The sequence below is a fragment of the Macaca mulatta genome, chromosome 18 (assembly GCF_049350105.2).
Source record: "Macaca mulatta isolate MMU2019108-1 chromosome 18, T2T-MMU8v2.0, whole genome shotgun sequence".
NCBI classification, from domain to species: domain Eukaryota; kingdom Metazoa; phylum Chordata; class Mammalia; order Primates; family Cercopithecidae; genus Macaca; species Macaca mulatta.
Window position 1 is genome coordinate 80328334 of NC_133423.1, and position 24776 is coordinate 80353109.

The 24776-nt window shown below is 40.0% G+C and overlaps 1 protein-coding gene and 1 long non-coding RNA gene across 12 annotated transcripts in view; both read left to right on the forward strand.

Annotated features, from left to right (window-relative positions):
- The window catches only part of TWSG1 (twisted gastrulation BMP signaling modulator 1), a 115516-nt gene that overhangs the window by 18190 nt on the left and 72550 nt on the right, over positions 1-24776 (forward strand). For all 11 annotated transcript variants that reach the window (XR_013408078.1, XR_013408080.1, XR_013408081.1 and 8 more), the window contains 1 exon segment: positions 7113-7212. Coding sequence is in view for 1 of the 11 variants with exons in the window: in NM_001257525.1 (NP_001244454.1) it covers positions 7113-7212 (100 nt within the window). In the remaining 10 variants the exon portion in view is untranslated.
- Positions 9679-19611, forward strand: LOC144336505 (uncharacterized). The gene is made up of 2 exons (XR_013408361.1): positions 9679-11366; positions 19377-19611. It is a non-coding gene; the product is annotated as an uncharacterized LOC144336505 (long non-coding RNA).

Consider the following 24776-nt stretch of genomic DNA (forward strand, 5'->3'; position numbering starts at 1 on the left):
ATTGCCTAAAGACACATTTTTCAGAGCGTATCCCTATCCTTAAGAGATAAAGCATGACTGTATATGGAATAAGATTCTTCTCTAAAGATGATTGTGTCTGTCTTCTGGCATTTAAAATTTTGAAATTCTCTGTCATATTGAAGGTTTTCCTCAATATAAATGTAGTAAAATATATTTTCAATGATTAGATTTTTTCCATCAAACTTTTCATCCTGCCAGACTTTGATTTCATATAAACTTTTAAAACAGTTTGCCAAATTCTCTCTAAATACTCATGCTGGTCAATAAAGAGTAACTCAAATGTATAAATTTCAGTTTTCCGTTTAGTGTAAAGTTTTAATTTTTTTCCATCATAAAATTATTGAACAATGTGTCTACCAAACTTTTAAGAACATCTAGCGTAGTTATTTACACATAGAACATGTCTTATTCCATATTACCTCGCCTCTAACATGCAAGAGCAATGGTAGTAGAAAGAGCCTTGAGTCAGAAGACCTTGTTTCAAAGCCGTAGTTGTGTGAACTCACAGAAATCATGAAACCACTCATTCTCAGCCTTCTCTTCTGCACATGAGGAGCAACCACACTTTCTCTGTGACTTGCAGACTAGGGAAGCAGAAGATACAGTCATTAACCAGCTGAAGCGACAACAAAAAATATTAAGTATTGCATTCCAAGTCACTGGTTTTGCAACTCTTAGCCAATGATTCCAATTTTACCTTACAAACAATGATTAAACTTGGGCAATGGCATTTCTAATTGTATTCAGGTACTGAGAGTGAAAGATACAATAATGCCTTTGATTAAACAACCTAAAGAATTATCTAAGTTTAATTATAGGCTTATTCTTTCTAAGAGAGTAATAACTATAATTATTAAAATGTTAACTTAATGAAAAATAACTTTTATATTCTCATTTTAGTGTTTAAAAAACAGGAATACCTAACCATAACTGGGGTCAAATTCTAGCCACTAATTGAATGAAGTTGTATAAATTTCGTGACTTCATTTAAAAAATAAGCATAATAACGACCTGCATCTTTATGAGATTCAAGACAATGCATATAAAATACTTAGCACAGTGCCTGTAAGGGTTAAATAGAACCCATTTAAAGACTTTGGGGGAGGTGGTGGCAGTAAATAATTGGAAGCATTGAGTCAGTCTTTATTTTTGACTTCAGGGAACTTGGTGTTTAGTTTTGATCACATGTTCCATTCAACTGAGCAGAACCCAAATTTAGTCATAGTGAGGTTAGTAAAATATATAAATAACCCAGTCCAAAGAGAAAATTCTAAATTTCAGCTCTACCATATTTTCTGTTTAAGGAGTGGAGACTTAAAATAATAGTAAAATAGAAACTGATAAAGTTTATGAAGGTGATAAAAAATGAGAAAGTGGACAAGGTGTGGAAAGGATTAAGAATTTAATCACTGTTTCTGAATTTTGGCACATTGATGTACTATTACGCACTGATTAAATTATGTTGACAGATTTTTATGGTAGAGAAATGCTATTTTTTTTAGATCAAGGTAGTATATAATCATCATTTTGTTAGACATGCATAGGAATTTACCAAAGGGGGAGGAATTTAGGGTTCGTTCTTTCTATTCTAGTAGATATTTTCCAAAGTCTTATATAATTAAATAAATACTTTAAAAATTTTGGTAAACCTTTCTTTTTATCTTGACTTTACCCTTTCTTGTTATAGAAGACGTGTATTCTTCGGTGAAACCCCGTCTCTACTAAAAAATACAAAAAACTAGCCGGGCGAGGTGGCGGGCGCCTGTAGTCCCAGCTACTTGGGAGGCTGAGGCAGGAGAATGGCGTGAACCCGGGAGGCGGAGCTTGCAGTGAGCTGAGATCCGGCCACCGCACTCCAGCCTGGGCGGCAGAGCCAGACTCCGTCTCAAAAAAAAAAAAAAAAAAAAGAAGAAGACATGTATTCTTATAACTGAAACAGCTAGGGGTAAAGTTTTCTTTTCTTTTCTTTTCTTTTTTTTTTGAGAGGGAGTCTTGCTTTGTTGCCCAGGCTGGAGTGCAGTGGCCCGATCGCGGCTCACTGCAAGCTCCGCCTGTCGGTTCACGCCTTTCTCCTGCCTCAGCCTCCCGAGTAGCTGGGACTACAGGCGCCGCCACCGCGCCCGGCTAGTTTTTTTGTATTTTTTTTTTTTTTAGTAGAGACGGGGTATCACCCTGTTAGCCAGGATGGTCTTGATTTCCTGACCCTGTGATCCGCCCGCCTCGGCCTCCCAAAGTGTAGTGTTGGGATTATAGGCGTGAGCCACCGCGCCCAGCCACAAACTCTTGTTTTCTTTCCTTTTCTTTTTTTTTTTTTTTTTGAGACGGAGTCTCGCTCTGTCGCCCAGGCTGGAGCGCAGTGGCCAGATCTCAGCTCACTGCAAGCTCCGCCTCCCGGGTTTTCGCCATTCTCCTGCCTCAGCCTCCCGAGTAGCTGGGACTACAGGCGCCCGCCACCGCGCCCGGCTTGTTTTTTTGTATTTTTTTTTTAAGTAGAAACGGAGTTTCACTGTGTTAGCCAGGATGGTCTCGATCTCCTGACCTCGTGATCCGCCCGTCTCGGCCTCCCAAAGTGCTGGGATTACAGGCTTGAGCCACCGCGCCCGGCCCAAACTCTGTTTTCAAAAGGTCGGTTTGAGGAGCTTGTTTTTCTTATTTGCCAATCTCCTAAAAAGAATGCTGATGTGAGTTATGAAGAATTGAGAGTATTTGGTGTATGTGGAGGCTCATTTACCCGAGTTATGAACATTTCTTAATTTATGGTGATTAAACTTCTGCTTTATTAAGACAAAGGTTTTTTAGTCTTTTCTGTAGTAAGGTAGAAAAAAAGAAAAATATTAGCCAGGATATTGTTGTTTGGTGTCCAACAAGTTTTAATAGTAGTTTTTACCATTAAAGTCTTAAACTGAATTTTTGTCTCTTTAATAGTACAGTAATGAAAGCTTATCTCTGTCATTTCCCTCTTGTTTCTCCCTACCATAGCTTTTCACATTGTATTCTATCACTAAATTGTTAAGCAGTAAAAGTGCAGGACAGGCATCTATTAAGAGGGTGTGAAATACATTTAATCTAAAGAACTAGATAACCTGGGCAAGTTCAAGCAACTTTTAAATAGGCTGTTTTAACGTTTGTTAAAACTACATTTGTTAATGTTTTTAACATTTTGTTAAAACAACGTTTGTTCACAGTAATCTCAGTCTCACCCACCTTTTCATTCTAGTTTAAAACACTTCACAAATACCTGACAGTAAAAGGCATAATGAATGCCTCACAGACTCAGATTTCTCTCATGGAAGCCATTACACTGACGTCCATTTTTAAAACTTATTTGACATAATATACAGTCATTCATTTAGCAGGCTACCATTTGGAAGCTGCCGAAAAAGGAGAGACTTTGAATAAATTTGTTACTTTTCTAGTTTGTTTCTCCTGAGTTAGTTTAGTCAATAATGTAAATACAGGTTGAGCATTCCAAATCCAAAAATCTGAACTCCAGAATGCTCCCAAATCGGAAACTTTCTGAGCATCGACATGACATCAAAGGAAATGCTCATTGAAAGGCTTTAGATTTTTGGATACGGGATGCTCAGCTGGTATAATGCAAATATTACAAAATCCAAATAAACTCAAAATCCAAAACACTTTTGGTACCCAGCATTTCAGATAAGGAATACTCAACCTGTATAAGCAACTAAGATAGTAAAAGGATATTTTATACACATAATGTAAATTAAATTTTTTTTTAAAACTTTGTTTCTTGTGACTAAGTGCTAACCTTTATAAATCTAAAAAAAAAAAAAAAAGATTGTTAGTATTCTTGTCTGATGCTATTTCTAAAAAGTATGTACTCAGAAAATGTTCTCTTACTCCAAAGACAAAGTATAACTTTGGCAATTCTGTTTTTCTAGATTGCCAGCTAAGTTGGAGCTTGTCTGAATCAGGCATTACCAGTTTTGTAATGAAGCAGCTATACTTATTAAGTCCCTGCCCTTTCAGTCCCTCTCTTTCTTATAGGCCCAGCAAAGTTACCTAATGTCTATGTCACATGAATGCAGCCTGAGTGTACAAAATTCTGCATTACTAAAATATTACAATGTGCATATATTAGGTCACACATATACGCTTATATCAAACTAATAGTTAGAAAATAGCACAAGTGTTGATTCTTGAAAGTGCTGTATATGGCCGGGCGCGGTGGCTCACGCCTGTAATCCCAGCACTTTGGGAGGCCGAGACGGGTGGATCACGAGGTCAGGAGATCGAGACCATCCTGGCTAACACGGTGAAACCCCGTCTCTACTAAAAAATACAAAAAACTAGCCGGGCGAAGTGGCGGGCGCCTGTAGTCCCAGCTACTCCGGAGGCTGAGGCAGGAGAATGGCGTGAACCCGGGAGGCGGAGCTTGCAGTGAGCTGAGATCCAGCCACTGCACCCCAGCCTGGGCGACAGAGCGAGACTCCGTCTCAAAAAAAACAAAACAAAACAAAAAAAAAAAAAAAAGAAAGTGCTGTATAATTAGCGAAGGGACTTTTGGAGACAGACAACAACAAAACCCAAGGAATTAAAATCAGTGCTGCAAAAAATGTCATATTAGAATAATGGGCTGACTCCAACAGTGTAGAAATATTTAATAGGGATAAATATTATGACCTGTGTTTACATTTTAAAAGCACAGTATTGAGGTATAGAAATGAGAAATAATAGTTACATTGCACTAGTTAATTTTTAAAAACATGCATATCAATAGCATGCCATTAGGTCTCAGATTTTTTAAATCTTACTGAAATGATTTGTTGGAATGGTTTGAAAGTACCACAGTTGCTGACAGCATATTGCTATCCCAAACAAACAAATTTTAGGCTTCTTTAATTTTAAAAACTAGTGTTCACAATCAAGGAGGTAAGCAGGATTCTCTCCTTCTTGGCTAGTTACATTATGCCATAAGGAAGAGGAGAGGAGCAGGGGGAGGAGGAGGGGGATAGGGATGATGATGATTTAGGATTACCACACTTTCACCTAATGACAAAGCTAATGGCAGGGTTAACATCATGTCATGGGGAACAAGTGAAGAAACCATGGGAGTATTTGATCTAAAATGAGGACGTGGGGGAATAAAAATAGAAATCATTTTGTTTTAAACAGGGCTTTTTTGGTTGGAAATAACTAAAGCCTATTCCAATTGGTAAGAATATCTCAATGAAGAATATTTCCAACTAATAACAGTATCTCTAAGAACAGGAAGTGCAGTTGGCACTAGAACCAAGAACTGGAGCATTATTAGGAATCAGAATGGCTTCTTCCCTCCCTTCTTTTCTCCTTGTGACCATGAATGTCATAGTGCTTATCTTTGGAAAATAGGAATGGGGGGGCCACAGGATAATTTTTTACCTCTTATTTTGAAATGGCCTCCCCAGCCTCAGCTTTGTATCATCCCCTAGTTCAAGTTCCTAACAGAGATTGACAGTTATCTGTGTCTTACTTCCAAAATCTTAGAAGACAATCTGATTGACCAGCTACAGTCTGTTTTTTACCTCTGTTCCAATTATTTGTAGCCAGGGAGAAAAAAGGTCATATAGTTCAAAACAGAGCTGCAGACAGGCAGGTTGGCAATCAAAGGCAGGCGGCAGCCAAGCAGGGCAGACATTCCAAACTGTCCAGGGCAGGTGCCATGAAAAATTAGAATGGCTTTGTTGAAGAGAAATTATATTTGGAGGAGGGAGGTCTTAAGGACCTGGCTTCTGGGAATCGGGCTTCAGTTCAACAAAACAAAACACTTAAAACTTTATAAGATTGGGACCGGCTATTTTGGGTTATTAAATTCCTTGTCAGCTGTGGGCTGCAATGGCCATATGTTGATGGAACATTATAGAAGCGATTCAGCTGTTACATAGAAAGATGGTTTTGTTGACCTGTGAAATTCCTTCTAAGCCTGAGAGTAAAATCAGTTTTGTCATAAGTTATTTCCACCAAAATAATAAAATATTAATGTTTTTCTTATAAATATATGTGGTATCTTAAACCAGGGAAAGCAAGTAATCAGTGGTGGCTGCAGAATTTCCATTTCAGTTGGGTCTATTCAGGAGTGGCAATCTGATGGCAAGGGGAGGGCAGGGGCAAGTGCTAAAGGAATTACTTTAGAACTTCATGTACAGAGCAAGCTATCTTAGCTCTTGTGGAGTGACAAACCACCCTAACGTTTAGTGGGTTAAAACAATAGCCATTTATTTAGCTCTTGTTTCTGTGGGTTGACAGTTTGAGCCTGGATCGGCTGGGTGGTTTTCTAGCCTTATTCCCGTGTCTGTTGGCAGCTGCTGGTTTATTGGAAGCTGGCTGATCTAGGATGGCCCCAGGTGGACTGACTTGTCCACATGGCCATATCCTGGCTTCACATGGCAGCTGGGCAAAGTCCTAAGAGAAGCAGTGGATGCACTCAAGGCTTCTTGAGGCCTGAACTCAGAAGTGACATAATGTCATATCCACCAAACCCTGTTGACCAGAGTGAATCTCAGGATCACCTAAATTCAAGAGGTCTAGAAATTGACCCTGTCCCTTGATCAGAGGAACTGTGAAGCTGCATTGCAAAGAGGGGAGACCTAGAGAGGGAAATAATTGCCACCTTCTTTGTAAATAATCTACCATACCAAGCACACTGTTTTCTGTATCATGGAACAGTAAAAATAGAATTTCCGAATTTCTTTTACTCACATTTTACATATTGAGAAACCCTACAAGTTGGCTATTTGTTTAAATTTGGGCAATGAGTATAATAGCTGAGAAGCAGTTTTGGTTCTTGTACTGAATTATTCGTTGAGGTGGTGTGGGTAGTCAAGTAATGGGTTATAAAATAAAATATTTTCCTTATTTCAAAATATGGTTAAAGCATTCAAAGTATGTTCACTGAATGTGTCCAAAAAAAAATCTATGTGACATTGTAGATATTTATGTTCTGATGAATAGTTAATAATGTTGAATAAAAAATTATGTCAAGAATACATTACTGTAAATGCAAATATGGCAGGGTTTTTTGCTTAAAAAGTAACAGTTTTCTATATCGTTATTTGGAATTTGAAGTTTAACATCTGCCTTGTTTCTAGGAGCTCTGCCAGTGCCGGCCGGGCGAAGGCAATTGCTCCTGCTGTAAGGAGTGCATGCTGTGTCTCGGGGCCCTTTGGGACGAGTGCTGTGACTGTGTCGGTAAGTTGATACAAGGGAAACTTCTTAATATTTCTTATCACAGAATCCTTGTTTTTAAGAGACTTTGAGGAATATAAATGTAGTTTATATGTATAAACAAGTATGTGTGGGAGATACAGTAAACATACAGAACATTGTATTTTTACATTCAGTTGTATTCAGTAGTATTTACCTATACATGTATTTAAAAATGCTTATCCTTGGGAAGTAGGAGTGGGGGGCCAAGGCAGAATTTTTAACTTTTTATTTTGAAAGTTTTTATACTGTTGAATTTTTTATAAGCAGCAGCATTTTATTTTATTTTATTTTATTTTTTATTTTATTTATTTATTTTTTTTGAGACGGAGTCTCACTCTGTCGCCCAGGCTGGAGTGCAGTGGCACGATCTCGGCTCACTGCAAGCTCTACCTCCCGGGTTCACGCCATTCTCCCGCCTCAGCCTCCGAGTAGCTGGGACTACAGGCGCCCGCCACCACGCCCGGCTAGTTTTTTTGTATTTTTAGTAGAGACGGGGTTTCACCATGTTAGCCAGGATGGTCTCGATCTCCTGACCTCGTGATCCACCCGCCTCGGCCTCCCAAAGTGCTGGGATTACAGGCTTGAGCCACCGCGCCCGGCCTATTTTGTTTTTAATAAGAAGTAGGTTTTATAAGAAGAAACATTCCCAAGATGTGTTAAGTAAAAAAAGCCAGGTTCAAAATTATGTTTATAGAATGCTATCATTTGTGTGTTAGAAAGAAAACTTACGTGTGTCAGAAGAAACACCTGTCAGCCCTTCTCTGACCAGTTAACTCATTTTCAACCTTTAAAACCCCAGGTCAAGTATCCCCATTCCTTGGAAACCTTCCTTATTTGACTGAGATAGACGATCCTCTGTGCTTCTGAGAGATCATTTATTGCATGCTCCTATAATCGTTGTTTTGCATGTTTTTTTCAACTGAGTATAAACTCCTTCAGAACAGGAATATAGTCATACTGATGTTTTTTACATTATCCTTTATCAAAATAGGCTATATGCATATAGTTTTTAAGGCACATAGTACTAAAACAATCCCATCTCACTTCTTTCCAAGCCTTTGATCCTATGCCCAGAGACTACCACTTACAACTTTTCAGCATTGCACTTCTTCCAGAATTCTGAATAATAACCCTATACTACTCTCTTGATTCTTTGATGTTAGAAACTATCAGTTGACTTCCTCTTATGGTAGACATGCATTTAGTTCTGTTATCTCTTTATCTTCCTAATGTGATTTTATCACTCCTTCTAGTGAAATCAGTATTTACTTTAAGAATCACTCTAATGAATTAGTGATATATATTCATGGGATGCATAATAAAGTCAGCACTAATTAATTAAATGAGTTATCCCATTATCTGTCTTCCTGTATTTTGGGTGTACTTCTTGAGAGATTTCCTAACCTTTTCACCCTTGTATTAATTTTTTAAATTTTTACTTCCTTTTTTAATTTCCAAGAGCCCTTCTCTGATTGTCCTTTTTGAAGGAACATACTGTTCTTGTTCTTTATGTAATATATTTTTCTTATCTTTCTGGAATTCTTAATTACACAGTTTTGTGGTTGCTGTTGAGTTTTTTCCTTCTACTCCTTGCATGGTTTCCATTTTCTCAGGTGTCTGGTGACCCTTGGCTGTCTATTCCTTTGTACAATTTAGGTACTCCAAAGCGGACTGGGAGTACCTAATCCATGGGCAGGGCATGGAATCTAGTTTGCCTCACTAAAAGGTGGTTGGAGGATAAACTGCCTTTTTCACTGACGAGCCCTCTTATTTCATGTCTATAGACCTTTCCCCTTAGGGTTGCACATTTTTTCTAGAGAAAGATTTCCCGGTTTCCTGCTGGGGTTGAGGCTGGGGTAAGGGGCAGTCTGCCAGGCTGCAAATGTTCTGGGAACCTGAGGGGTGAGGTCACAGTGAACAGTGAGCATACTTTTATTTACTTTCCTTGTTTTCTTCCCATACTCATCTCTATCCTTTGCCATTTTTGGCATTCCCAGTCCAGGGCCTCTTTGGCTTAATTTCTCTAAAGAATAACTCTCTCCTTTCCTCCAGTTGTGGAAGAAGAGACAGGGGCCTGAAGGTGTAGCTACCCCCCAGAATAGGCTTGCCTCTGCCACACTGGCACCTCCAGCTCCTGAGTCTCCTCAGGGTTCCGTGGGGCACGTGGCCTGTGTGGAGACTCTGCTCAGTCAGGTACCTTTAGCTCTTAGCTTCTCCACACATAGAGTTAGTGTTTCCATTTCTTGTTTTTCTTTAGTGTTTTGTAGTGAATTCTGAGAGAATGGGGGCACAAGTATCTTTTCCTCTGTCCTCTTATATTCCTCTTGGTATCTCTAACAGCTGGCTTTGAATTATTTTAGGGCATTAACTGTTTATTAATTTAATATGTACAATGAAAGTAAAAAAGAGAAAATAGCCATCTTAATCTCTGATATACACACAAAAGACTTTTTTTTGAGACAGGGTCTTGCTATGTTGCCTAGGCTGGAGTGCAGTGGCGTGATCATGGCTCACTGCAGGCTCAACCTTCTGGGCTCAAGCAGTTCTCCTGCCTCAGCCTCCCAAGTAGGTGGGACTGCAGGAATGAACCACAACACCCAGCTGATTTTTGTAGTTTTGGTGGTGCCAGGGTTTCGCCATGTTGCCCAGGCTGGTCTCAAACTCCTGGGCTCAAGTGATCCACCCGCCTCAGCCTCCTAAAGTGCTGGGATCACAGGCATGAGCCAGTGTGCCCAGCCTCACACGTAAGAATTTAACTTAAACATGGATGCCAAAATACACAAATGAACTTTTATTGATAGCATTGCCTAAAATAATGTGCACGTATATGTGTGAGAGTGTTTGTGCGAGTGTATGAATGTGAGTGTATGTGTGTTATATGTGTGTGTGTCTTAACCATCACACCATGATGACAGTGCTGTTCAGTGTTTTCTTTTAGGAAGAGAGTTCTGCATTTTTTTCCACTGAGAAAGAATAATTATACGTGCTTATATCTCTACAATTTTAGAAGCAACTGATATGCTTCCAGGCTAGTTCTCATTGAAAAAAAAAAAAAAAAGCTTACTTACCTTTAAGGGTTGGATGTCCAGTTTTAAACTTTGATTAAGCTCATAATGTAACTTTATCTTTCATTTTAAATTAAGTTAATCTTGCCACTTTCTAGGATAAAATTGAGATATTCCAGTTCTATTTATATAGCAGTCCTCCTCCTTATAGGCAGCTCTCTTCCAAATTAGGCTCTCTTAATGTCCTTTGCAAACCTGCGGCTGCTCCTCCTTCCTAAGTTGAAATAGTCCCCATACTTTTCATGGGTGGGGCACAGACCTCTAAGAGAACCCAAATTAGAATGCAGCCTTCCTTTCCTCTCTCATTCTGTGGACTTCAGCACACACTTTCTCTAGGAAGCTTTCTCCTGTGGCTCCCTTGTATAAGGGCTTCCCTTTTCTGATTGTTTCTTAAGGTAAGAATAACTACCATAGTTCATTTTCATCGTTGCTCTCCAACATATTCCTCAAATCCTGTGGGTTTTGGATCCCAGATCTCCACCCACAAGCCCTTTTTTCTTGTTTTACTATTTTTACTTTTCCAAATGTACACAAAAATAGAGAGTACAGTGATCTGCTGTACGTCCTACCTGCTTCAACAGTCGTTAATACATTGCCAGACTTGTTTCATCCATTCATCTGTTGGTATGTGTCTGTTTTTCCCCACAACCTTTTTGTTTTGCTTGGGTATTATAAAGTAAATCGTTTCACTATTACCCCGATGTACTTTAGTTATACATCTCAAAAAAAGAGTATTCTTACATAACACTATGTCATTACTGTAATGTAATTAACAGCACATCTTTATTTTATTTTTATCTTTATTTTTGAGGCAGAGTTTTGCTCTTTCGCCCCGGCTGGAGTGCACTGGCGCGTTCTCGGCTCACTGCAACCTCCGCCTCCTGGGTTCAAGTGATTCTCCTGCCTTAGCCTCCCAGGGAGCTGGGACTACAAACAAACGCCACCATACCCAGATAATTTTTTGTATGTTTTGTACAGACGAGATTTCACCATGTTGGCCAGGCTGGTCTAGAACTCCTGACCTCAAGTGATCTGCCCTCTTCAGCCTCCCAAAGTGCTGGGATTACATGCGTGAGCCACCGCACCTAGTCATTTAACAGTACTTCTTTAATATTGTCTAATACCACTCAGATCATACTTAGATTTCACTGAAGACTAAATGTTTTTGACAGTTGTTTTTTTCAAATCAAGATCCAAAAAGGATTACTCGCTGTATTTGGTTGTTAGATTTCTTAAGTTTTTTTTATTCTAAAACAGTTTCTCCTCCCCGTTTCTCCCATCCTTTAATATTCTACTGGCTTTTTGAAGAAACTAGTCATGATTGGTTTCTTCAAAATAAACCACATTCTGGATTTGGCTGATTGCTTCTTTTGGTTATTTAACATGTTAGTTGGTCTTCTCTATTTCCTGTAGGCTGGAAGTTAGATATAAAGGCTTGATTAGATTGAGGCTCAGTTTTGGGGAGGAGGGAACAGTGGTATAGTGTACACAAAGTCAAACAATATCCAGACGTCCTGCTTTTAGTAATGCTAAAATTGATCCCATGAGTTTTGATGGTGAAAGTCTGATCCCTTGGTGATAAAGGGCCTCATCAGCCTTTCACCTGGTGATTTCACCCTTCGTTGATGACCATTGCCTAAGTCAGCTACTTCATTAGAAGTTGTAAAACCGCCAGCCATGGTGGGTCATGCCTGTAATCCCAGCACTTTGGGAGGCCAAGTTGGGGAGATCACCTTAAGTCAGGAGTTCGAGACCGGCCTAGCCAACATGACGAAACCCTGTCGCTACTAAAACTGCAAAACTTAGCCAGGTGTGGTGGTGGGCATCTGTAATCCCAGCTACTAGGGAGGCTGATGCAGGAGAATTGCTTGAACCCAGGAGGCAGAAGTTGCAGTGAGCTGAGATCATACCACTGCACTCCAGTCTGGGCAACAGAGAGAGACTCTGTCTCAAAAAAAAAAAAAAAAAAAAAAAAAAAGGAAAGAAAAGAAAAGAAAAAAAAGTTATAGAACAATGATTTTCTATTTTTATCATTACTTCTGCAGTTATTCGCTGGAATTTTTCTGTATAATGTAAATGGAATCCCACATTACTACATAGTAGCTTAAAATACATTTTAGAAAAGCATGAAATGATGAATGATTTAATAATAGACTCTTTAATGCCATTAAGACATTATAACTTCGATTCATGTTTAATGTGCATTAAAAGTTGGATTCTGCCTGATCATGATGGCTTATGCCTGTAATTCCAGCGCTTTGGGAGGCCACAGCAGGAGGATCACTTGAGCCCAGGAGTTCGAGACCAGCCTAGGCAACATAAAGAGACCCCATCTTTACACAAAATAAAATTTAATTAGTTAGGTGTGGTGGCATGCACATATGGTCCCAGCTACTTGGGAGGTTAAGGCAGGAGGATTACTTAAGCCCAGGAGGTCAAGGCTGCAGTGAGCTCTCATTGCACCACAGCACTCCAGCCTGGGCAACAGAGTAAGACCCTATCTCTAAAAATTTTTTTTAAATAAATAAATAAATGTTGAATTCTATGGTTAAATTATAAAAAAAAAAAAAAAAATTGCCTGGGTGCAGTGACTCATACCTATAACCCCAGCACTCTGGGAGGCCAAGGCAGATGGATCACTTGAGTTTGAGACCAACCTGGGCAATATGGCAAAACCCCTGTCTACAAAAAATATAAAATTTAGCTGGGCATGTGTGGCATGTGCCTGTAGTCCCAGCTACTTGAGCAGGAGCAGGGGCTGTGGCAGGAGAATCGCTTGAGGCCAGGAGATTGAGGCTGTACTGAGCCATGTCTGAGCCACTGCACTCCAGCCTAGGTGGCAGAGTGAGACTTTATCTCAAAAAAAAAAAGAGAAAAAGATAAAAAGAAAGAAGAAGAAAAAAACTAGGCTGGGCGCAGAGGCTTACACCTGTAATCCCAGCACTTTGGGAGGCCTAGGTGGGAGGATTGCATGAGCCCAGGAGTTCAAGATCAGCCTGGGCAACATAGGGAGACTCTGTCTCTACGAAATAAAAAACAAAAAATTCACTGGGCATAGTAATGCATGCTTGTAGTCCTAGCTACTTGGAGGGCTGAGACAGGAGGATCACTTGAGCCCAGGAGTTTGAGGCTGTAGTGAGCTATAATTGTACCCCTGCACTCCGGCCTGGGCAACAGATCAAGACCCTGTTTCAAAACAATTAAAAGAAAAAATTAATAACTTGTGCCAATGAATTAAAACATGGCAAGCATGAACGTTTTCATCTTGAACCACCTGTTTAGCATGTCATGGAACACTATAATTCAGTGGTGCACTGTTTGTATAATGTTGATCTAGAAATAGCAGATTCTTTGTCGTACCAAGATCATTTATTGTACTTAATAAATTGGAAGCATCATAAGCTCCAAGACCGAGGCTGGGAAGCCTGCTGAAAACTTGCTTAGCAACCACAACTTGGCTCATTTTGCCACACCAGCTCATAGATCCTAGATGTCGCTCTGGTGAATGGAAGAAAGGGGTACAGGGAAAGAACCAGAAAAGGTGGGTGGTGTCAGGCAATAGGCACAGTGCCTGCAAAACCCAGGAAAACAGGATCAGACAGCTCTGCACTGGGAACGCAACCCTGGGACAGGCTGTACCACCTAATGGATCACATGTTTTTTCTTTAATCCTGCTCTTTGTTAGGCAAATGCTTTGAACTCTGACTTTGAACTCAGCGCCACAGTTCCTTGATGGGTCTTGGCATCTTCCTTTTGGAACATCCAGGCTTTTCGTTATGACTCTCTCATATCTCAGGTCAGATCCAGGTAGATCCGTCGGTTCCTGCCCAGAATGGATTTCTGTCTTGCTTCACTCTTAACACATGTTACTTTTCTAATATTAAGGAATAAATAGGTGCTAGGAGTTCAAATTTTCTGTTTTTTGTTTTAAGAAAAGCTATGCAAATTATTTAGATACAACATTTACTATTATTAATTTGAATTGACAAATAAAAATTGTATATATTTACCCAGTGCAACAGGTTGTTTTGAAATATGTATACATTGTGGAATGGCTGCATAGAGCTAATGAGCATGCATTACCTCACCTTTTCTGTGTATGGTGAGAACACTTAAAATCTACTCTCTTAGCAATTTTCTTTTTTATTTTTTCTTGAGATAGGGTCTCTGTCACCCAGGGTGAAGTGCAGTGATGCTGTCACAGCTCACTGTAGCCTCAACCTCCTGAGCTCAAGTGTTCCTCCCACCTCAGCCTCCCGAGTAGCTGGGACTATGCTACCTCGCCTGGCTAATTTTAAAATTTTTTGTAGAGAGGGGGTGTCAATGTGTTATCCAGACTGGTCTTGAACTCCTGGGCTCAAGCAGTCCTCCCACCTTGGCTTCCCAAAAGTGCTGGGATTACAGGTGTGAGCCACTGTGCCCAGTCAGCAATTTTCAAGAATACAATACATTGTTACTAGCTATAGTCACCATATTATACAATAGATCTGTTGAATTTATTCTTTCTATCTAACTGAAATTTTGCATTCTTTGATGGACACCTCCCCTTTTCCTCAGCTCCTGGTAGCCATTCTGCTTGCTGCTTCTTACGAGTTCAACTTTTTTAGATTCCACATATAAGTGAAATCATGCGGTATTTGCCTTTCTGTGTCTGGCTTATTTTACTTAATGATGTCCTCCAGGTTCATCCATGTTGTTGTAAATCGGGGCCCCCAACCCCTGAGCCATGGACCAGTAGCAGTCCACCACCTCTTAGGAACCGGGCCACACAGCAGGAGGTGAACACCAGGCAAGCGAGCATCACCGCCTGAGCTCTGTCTCCTGTCAGGTCCGCGGCAGCATTGGATTCTCACAGGAGCTTGAACCCTATTGTGAACTGCACATGCAAGGGGTCTCGGTTGCATGCTCCTTATGAGAATCTAATGCCTGATGATCCAAGGTGGAGCAGTTTCATCCTGAAACCAGTCCTATTGCCAGAAAGGCTGGGGACCACTGACAGGATTTCCTTCTTTTTTTAAGGCAGAATAGTATTCCATTGTATATAAAGCGGAATTGTATTTTATATTGTATATATAAAATATACCACATTGTGCATATATACCACATTTTCCTTATCCATTTTTGGACAATTAGATTGATCTCTATCTTGACTATTGTGAAGAATGCTGCAGGGCACATGGGAATGCAAATATCTCTTTGACATACTGAGCTAGTTCTATTTTTAATTTTTTTAGGAACTTCCATACTGTTATCCATAATGGTTGTACTCATTTACATTCCCACCAACAGTGTGCAAGGATTCCCTTTTCTCCATGCCCTCTCCAACACTTGTTGCCTTTCATCTTTTTTATAGTGGCCCTTCTAAAAGGTATGAGGTAATATCTTATTGTGGTGTCTTTTTGTTTTGTTTTGTTTTTGAGATGGATCCTTACTCTGTTGCCCAGGCTGGAGTGCAGTGGCATGATTTCGGCTCACTGCAACCTCCACTTCCCTTATTCAAGCAATTCTCTGCCTCAGCCTCCCACCTAGCTGAGATTACAGGTGCCTGCCACCATGCCTGGCTAATTTTTTTGTATTTTTAGTAGAGATAGGGTTTCACCATCTTGGCCAGGTTGGTCTTGAACTCCTGACCCGCCTTGGCCTCCCAAAGTGCTGGGGTTACAGGCGTGGGCCATCGCACCTGGCCATTATTGTGGTTTTAATTTGTATTGCTTTGGGCTGGGTGCAGTGCCTCACGTCTGTAATTCCAGCACTTTGGGAGGCTGAGGCAGGTGGATCATTTGAAGTCAGGAGTTCAAGATCAGGCTGGCCAACGCAGTGAAACTCCATCTCTATTAATACAAAAATTGGCCGGGCACGATGGCTCACGCCTGTAATCCCAGCACTTTGGGAGGCCAAGGAGGGCAGATCACCTGAGGTGAGGAGTTTGAGACCAACCTGGTGAACATGGTATAACTCCATCTCTACTAAAAATACAAAAATTAGCTGGGCATGGTGGCACATGCCTGTAGTCCCAGCTACTCGGGAGGCTGAGGCAGGAGAATCGCTTGAGCCCCGGAGGTGAAAGTTGCAGTGAGCTGAGATCATGCAACTGCACTCCAGCCTGGGCAACAAGAGCAAGACTCTGTCTCAAAAAAAATAATAGTAATAATTAGCTGAGCATGGTGGCGCACGCTTGTAATCCCAGCTACTCAGGAGGCTGAGGCACAAGAATCACTTGAACCCAGGAGGCGGAGTTTGCAGTCAGCCAAGATTGTGCCATTGCACTCCAGCCTGGGCAACAGAGTGAGACTGTGTCTCAATAAATAAATAAATTAATTAATTAATTAATTAAATAAAATAAATTGTATCGCTTGGTGATTAGAGATTTTGAGCATTTTTACATATACAGCATATGTCTGTTAGCAATTTGTACGTCTTCTTTTGAGAAATGTCTCTTCTGATCCTTCGCCCTTTTTTTTTTTTTTTTTTTTTTTTTTTGGGTTGGAGTCTTGCTCTGTCAACCAGGCTGGATGTAATGGCGCGATCTTGGCTCACTGCCCTCTCTGCCTCTCAGGTTCAAGCAATTCTCATGCCTCAGCCTCCCGAGTAGTTAGGATTACAGGTGCCTGCCGCCATGCCTGGCTAATTTTTGTATTTTTAGCAGAGATGGGGTTTCATCATGTTGGCCAGGCTGGTCTCAAACTCCTGACCTCATGATACTCCCACCTCGCCCTCCCAGAGTGCTGGGATTACAGGCATGAGCCACCACGCCTGGGCCTTTTGCCCATTTTTTAACATTGGATTATTTGCTTTCTCACTGTTAGGTTGTTTGAGTTCCTTTTTTTGCTTTGAGACAGGGTCTTGTTCCATTGCACAGGCTGGAGTGTGTGCACCACCATACCCAGCTTACTTTTTAATTTTTGTAGCAATGGGATCTCACTATGCTGCCCAGGCTCATCTCAAGCTCCTGGCCTCAAGTGATCTTCCCACCTCAGCCTCCCAAAGCACTGGGATTACAGGCATAAGCCACCATGCCCAGCCCCCTGAGTTCGTTACATATTTTTTATATTAACTGCTTATCAAATGTATGGTTTGCAAATATTTTTTCCCATTCTGTAGATTGTCTCTTCATTCTATTGATTGTTTCCTTGACTGTGCAGAAGCTTTTTACTTTGATGTAATTCCATTTGTCTATTTTTGCTTTTGTTCCCTGTGCTTTTGGATTCATGTCCAAAAAAATCATTGTCCAGCCAGGCACAGTGGCTCACATCTGTAATCCTAGCACTTTGGGAGGCTGAGGTGGGCGGATCATGAGGTCAAGAGATCGAGACCATCCTGGCCAACATGGTGAAACCCCGTCTCTACTAAAAATACAAAAATTAGCCGAGTGTGGTGGCATGCGCCTGTAGTCCCAGCTATTTGGGAGGCTGAGGCAGGAGAATTGCTTGAACCCGGGAGGTGAAAGTTGCAGTGAGCCGAGATCGTGCCACTGCACTCTAACCTGGCAACAGAGCAAGACACCATCTCAAAAAAAAAAAAAAAAAAATCATTGTCCAGACCAATGTCATGGAGCTTTAACCTCTATCTAGTTTTAGATACATCATGATCACTTTCCAGTCCCCTCCCAAATTCAACCATTGTCAGTGTTGAATTTCACTGAATACATATACTAGAATTTGTATGCCAAAGGATAATGCTTTATGTGCTTTTTTGTAGGGTTTTATTTTGCCAAAGATGTTTGTTTGGTCTAGATGTTTGCAATTGTTACCCGATAAGTACTTAAAGACACCAAAGACTAGAGTCATTTACGCCTATTCAGAATTTACTTTTAAAACTGATGCATTGATTCAGAAAACCAAAACTGAATGTAATTTATCCATTGGGTCAAATAGCACAGGACCTAATTCCAAAATTAAGTCCAGCCACAGATGTTTTCTACTAGTAACAGTAGTTTCTTCCTTAGAGTGAATTTTCTTCAGGGACATTCATTTAAGTATCCTTTCCTGCTCTGAGCCTGTCAAAACTTGTGAGTTGTATAAAATATGAGCCATAGGGCCGGGCGCGGTGGCTCAAGCCTGTAATCCCAGCACTTTGGGAGGCCGAGACGGGCGGATCACGAGGTCAGGAGATCGAGACCATCCTGGCTAATATGGTGAAACCCCGGCTCTACTAAAAATACAAAAAACTAGCTGGGCGAGGTGGTGGGCGCCTGTAGTCCCAGCTACTCGGGAGGCTGAGGCAGGAGAATGGCGTAAACCCAGGAGGCGGAGCTTGCAGTGAGCTGAGATCCGGCCACTGCACTCCAGCCTGGGCGACAGAGCGAGACTCCGTCTCAAAAAAAAAAAAAAAAAAAAAAAAAAAATATGAGCCATAGCATAATATTCAGGAACAATTTCAATAACCGTTTCCCCCCAGAAAAGCTATGTTAGGTAATTGTTCATTTTTTAAGTTAAGGGGATTTTACTCTAAGTAGCCAAAATGGAATAATAATAACTTAACTCTGAGGTGTTTCCCTGAGATATTGAATAGCAGTACCTTTACTCCAGATTAAACTTAAAAAAGAAATTCCCTTTTGTGTGATACCCGTTGGGCCTATTAGACTGATCTGACTTCCCTCACTTTTGGAAATGACAGATTGACCCTATACTTTAAAATTGCTTATAAAAGTCCCTTAAGTTGCCACAAAAGCAGGTTTGGGGTTACATTATGAATATTTAGAAGTGAATTTTTGTTTTTTAGTATTTGCATATGGCCTCAAATGTAAGTCTCAGCCAAAGCAAGGAAACTGCATTAATTTAAAGGATTTTAGAAATCACTTTTTTTTTTTTTCTTTTTTTTTTGAGATGGGGTCTTGCCTTGTCACCCAGGCTGGAGTGCAATGGCATAATCTCAGCTCACTGCAACCTCTACCTCCCGGGTTCAAACCATTCCCCTGCCTCAGCCTCCCGAGTAGCTAGGACTACAGGCGCATGCCACCATGCCTGGCTAATTTTTGTATTTTTAGTAGAGACAGGGTTTCACCATGTTGGCCAAGCTGGTCTCAAACTCCTGACCTCGTGATCTGCCCCGCCTTGGCCTCCCAAAGTGCTGGGATTACAGGTGTGAGCCACCGTGCCCAGCCTATAAATCACTTATATACATAGTTTGCCTTCCTTATCCTAAAACGAACTTTGAGGTTGCTTGTAGTATATTTCCTAAATATTATCTGCCTTTTTAGAAGACAGTTTAAAAAGAAGTCCTACCCCAGTAGCAATGAACACACCAAGAATAAGTGAAGATAAAGTGAAACATTTGTATTCTTTTTTTTTTTTTTTTTTCTTGAGACAGAGTCTCACGCTGTCACCTGGGCTGGAGTGCAATGGCACAATTTGGGCTCACTGCAACCTCCGCCTCCCGGGTTCACGCGATTCTCCTGCCTCAGCGTCCTGAGTAACTGGGGTTACAGGCGCACACCACCACACTCAGCTAATTTTTTGTATTTTTTGTACAGACAGGGTTTCACTGTGTTGGCCAGACAGGTCTCAAACTCCTAACCTTGTGATCCGCCCTCCTTGGCCTCCCAAAGTACTGGGATTACAGGCATGAGCCGTCACACCTGGCCAACGTTTTTATTTTTAATTGATCTAACAGATGACAGCTTGATCAAAATAATAGCAACACTGTATTTAATTATGTGTGCCTATGTATATACATTATATACAGTAGTTCCCCCCTTATCTGTGGGAGATACATTCCAGGGCCCACAATGAATTCCTGAAACCACAGATAGTACCAAACCCTATAAATACTATGCTTTTTCCTATACATACATTCCTATGATACAGTTTAATTTATAAATTAGGCATAATAAGAGATTAACAATAACTAAGAATAAGAACAATTTATAACAATAATACGGTAATAAAAGTTATGTGAATGTGGTCCCTGTCTCTCTCTCCCTGTGTCTCAAAATATCTTCATGCTTTCAGATGATAGTCAACCACAGGTAATTGAAACTGGAAAAACTGCAGATAAGGGGCAACTACTGTATGTATATTATATATACATATATAATATATGCTTATGTTTGCTTATTATAAGTGAAATGAATGAAAACAATGATACATGGACAGGAGGGAGGAATTAGGATTATTTTGTCATTATAAGGTACTCACACTACCCATGAAGTGATATAGTCTTATCAAATGTGAACTTGATTTATTGTAAATGTATATTGCAAACTCCAGGACAACCACTAAAAAAAGTAGAAGCTTAAAAAAGAAGAGAAAATGGAATCAAATAAAATGCTCAATTAAAACCAAAAAGGCAGGAAAAGAGTAGAAGACAAAAATAGGAACAAAAGACAAGAGCAACAAATAGAAGATAGTAACAAATATGATAGATATTAATCCAGTTATATTAGTAATCATTTTGAGTATCAGTGGTCTAAATGCAGCAATTAAAAGAGATTATGAGTGGATCAAAAAACAAGACCCTATTGTATGTTATCTACAAGAAACCCACTTTAAATATACAGACATATAGATTAAAAGTGAATGGATGGAGAAAGATATACCATGCTAACACTAATCAAATGTTAAGTGAGAACAGCTATATTAATTTCTGACAGAGAAGACTTCACAGCAAGGAAAGTTATCAGAGATAAAGAGGGACACTACATAGTGATAAAGGGGTCAATTCTCCAAAAAGAAATAACAATCTTTAATGTGTATGTACCTAACAACAGAGCATTAAACTGTGTAAGGCAGGGCCAGGTGCAGTGGCTCGTGCTTGTAATCCCAGCACTTTGGGAGGCTGAGGCAGGTGGATCACTTGAGGGCAGGAGTTCAAGACCAACCTGGTCAACATGGCGAAACCCTGTCTCTACAAAAAAAAAAAAAAAAAAAAAACATACAAAAATTAGCTGGGCATAGTGGTGCATGCCTATAATCCCAGCTACTTGGGAGGCTGAGACATGAGAACTACTTGAGCCTGAGAGGCAGAGGCTGCAGTGAGCTGAGATTGTGCCACTGTACTGTCCAACCTGAGTAACAGAGTGAGACTGTCTCAAAATAAAACAAAAACAAAATTATGTGAGGCAAAAACTAACAGAACTGCAGCAGAAATCCACTCTTATAGTTGAAGACTTCAACCCCCCTCAACCCAGGAAGCAGAGAATCCATAGGGACATGTTTGAACTAAAAAACACCATTAATCAGCTGAATACAGTGGATATCTATTGACTGTTTCATCCCACGACAGCAGAATACTCAAGCATGTAAGCTTTTTCTCAAGCCTACGTGAAACATTCACCAAGATAGATCACATTCTGAACCATAAAACACACCTTAGCAAATTTAGAAGAATAGAAATTCTACCATGTCTGCTCTCAGACTACAATGGAATTAAATAAAAAAATCAATAACAGAAAGATAATTGGAAAATCCCAAAATATGTGAAGATTAAGCAACACACTTCTAAACACAGGGATGAAAGAAGAAATCTCAAGAAAATTTAAACCTTTTGTACTAAATAAAAAATGAAAACATCAAAATTTGCGGGATGCAGTTAAAGCAGTGCTTAAGGGGAATTTATAACACTGGAATGTTATTAGAAAAGACAAAAGATCTAAAAATAATCTAAACTTCAACTTTAGAAAACTAGAAAAAGAAAAAGCAAACTCAATCCAAAGTAAACAGAAGAAAAGAAGTAATAAAAATTAGAGTAGAAATCAATGAAATTGAAAATAGGAACTCAATAGAGAAAATCAGCCAAACCAAAAGCTGATTTTTTGAAACAACTCAATAAAATCAATAATCTTCTAACTAGGTTAAGAAAAAGAGAGGACACAAATTACTAATAGCAGAAATGAAAGCGAGAACATCCCTATAGATCCCATGGACATTAAAAAGGACAATAAAAGAATACTATGAAAACTCTTTGCCCACAGATTTGATAACCTAGGCGAAATGCACCAATTCCTCAAAGGACACAATCTGCCAAAACTCACACAAGAAGAAAGTCACACAAGACTTCAAACCTCTGTTTTTTAAATAAATTGAATCAATTGCAAATAACCTTGTAAAATAGAAAGTGCCAGGCCCAACGGGTTTACTAGTAAATTCTACCAAACATTTAAGGAAAAAATACTAAGACTCTACAGTGTCTTTCAGAAGACAGAAGCAGAAAGAATTCTTCCCAACTCATTCTGTAAGGCCAGCATTGTCCTAATACCCAAATCAGACAAAGATATCACAAGAAAACTACAGACCAACACCTCTCATGAACATAGAGGCAAATTCTCAACGTAAGGTCAGCATCGTCCTAATACCCAAATCAGACAAAGATATCACAAGAAAACTACAGACCAACACCTCTCATGAACATAGCGGCAAATTCTCAACGTAAGGTCAGCATCGTCCTAATACCCAAATCAGACAAAGATATCACAAGAAAACTACAGACCAACACCTCTCATGAACATAGAGGCAAATTCTCAACGTAAGGTCAGCATTGTCCTAACACCCAAATCAGACAAAGATATCACAAGAAAACTACAGACCAACACCTCTCATGAACATAGAGGCAAATTCTCAACGTAAGGTCAGCATTGTCCTAACACCCAAATCAGACAAAGATATCACAAGAAAACTACAGACCAACACCTCTCATGAACATAGAGGCAAATTCTCAACGTAAGGTCAGCATCGTCCTAATACCCGAATCAGACAAAGATATCACAAGAAAACTACAGACCAACACCTCTCATGAACATAGAGGCAAATTCTCAACAAAATAGTAGCAAATCAAATACAGCAATGTATAAAAATAAATTTACACTATGAGCAAGTGGGATATATCCCAAGTATGCCATGCTGGTTCAACATTTAAAAATCAAGCAATGTGGGCCGGGTGTGGTGGCTCACACCTGTAATGCCAGCACTTTGGGAGACCGAGGCGGGCAGATCACGAGGTTGGGAGATCGAGACCATCCTGGCTAACACGGTGAAACCCCGTCTCTACTAAAAATACAAAAAATTAGCTGGGCATGGTGGCGGGCGCCTGTAGTCCCAGCTACTCGGGAGGCTGAGGCAGGAGAATGGCATGAACCCGGGAGGCAGAGGTTGCAGTGAGCCAAGATTGTGCCACTGCACTCCAGCCTGGGTGACAGAGCGAGACTCTGTCTCAAAAAAAAAAAAAAAAAAAAAAAAAAAATCAAGCAATGTAATCTATCACATCAACAAGTTAAAAAAGAAAAAAAAATCACATGATTATATCAATAGATGCAGAAAAAGCATTTAATAAAATCCAACACCCGTTCATGATAAAAACAACAACAACAAACAACTCTCAGCAAGCTAGGACTAGAGGGAAACTTTCTCAACTTGGTAAAGAATATCTTCAAGAAACTTACAGCTAACATCAAACTTAATGGTAAGAAACCAGAAGCTTTCCCACTATAGTCAGGAACAAGGCAAGGATGTCCCCTCTTATCACTGCTTTTCACCGTCATACTGGAAGTCCTAGCTAATGCAGTAATACAAGGAAAGGAAATAAACGGTGTACAGACTAGGAAGGAAGAAATAAAACTATCTTTGTTTTATGAAGATGACATGATTGTCTATGTAGAAAATCTGAAAGAACTGACCAAAAAACTCCTGAAATGAATAAGCAATTACACTAAAGTTGCAGGATATAAGGTTAATATATAAAAAGCAATTGCTGTTCTACATACCAGCAATGAACAGTAGAATTTGAAATTGAAAACACAATATTATTTATATTAGCACCCCCAAATACTTAGGTATAAATCTAACAAAACGTGCACGAGGTCTGTATGAAGAAAACTACAATGAATGAAATCAAAGAATTAAATAAATGGAGGATGTTCTATGTTCATGGATAGGAAGATTCAATACTGTCAAGATGTCAGTTCTTCCCACCTTCCTCTATAGATTTTTTTTTTCTTAGACAGAGTCTCACTCTTTCACCGAAGCTGGAGTAAAGTGGCATGATCTCAGCTCACTGCAACCTCTGCCTCCCGGGTTCAAGCAATTCTCCTGCCATAGCCTCCCAAGTATCTGGGATTATAGGCACCTGCCATCATGCCCAGCTAGTTTTTTTGTATTTTTATTAGAGACAGGGTTTCACCATGTTGACCAGGCTGACTTCGAACTCCTGACCTCAAATGATCCCCCCACCTCAGCCTCCCGAAGTGCTGGGATTACAGGCATAAGCCACTGCACCCGACCTTCGTCTATAGATTTAGTGCAATCGCAATAAAAATCCTAGCAATTTATCTTATGGATATTGACAAACAGATTCTACAGTTTATATGGAAAGGCAAAAGACACAGAATAGCCAACACAATATTGAAGGAGAGAAGAAAGTTGTAGGACTGATACTACTGGACTTTAAGACTTACTATAAAGCTACAGTAATTAAGACTGTGGTAATGGCAAAAAAAAATAGACAAATAGATGAAAGGAACGTAATAGCCCAGAAACTGACCCACATAAA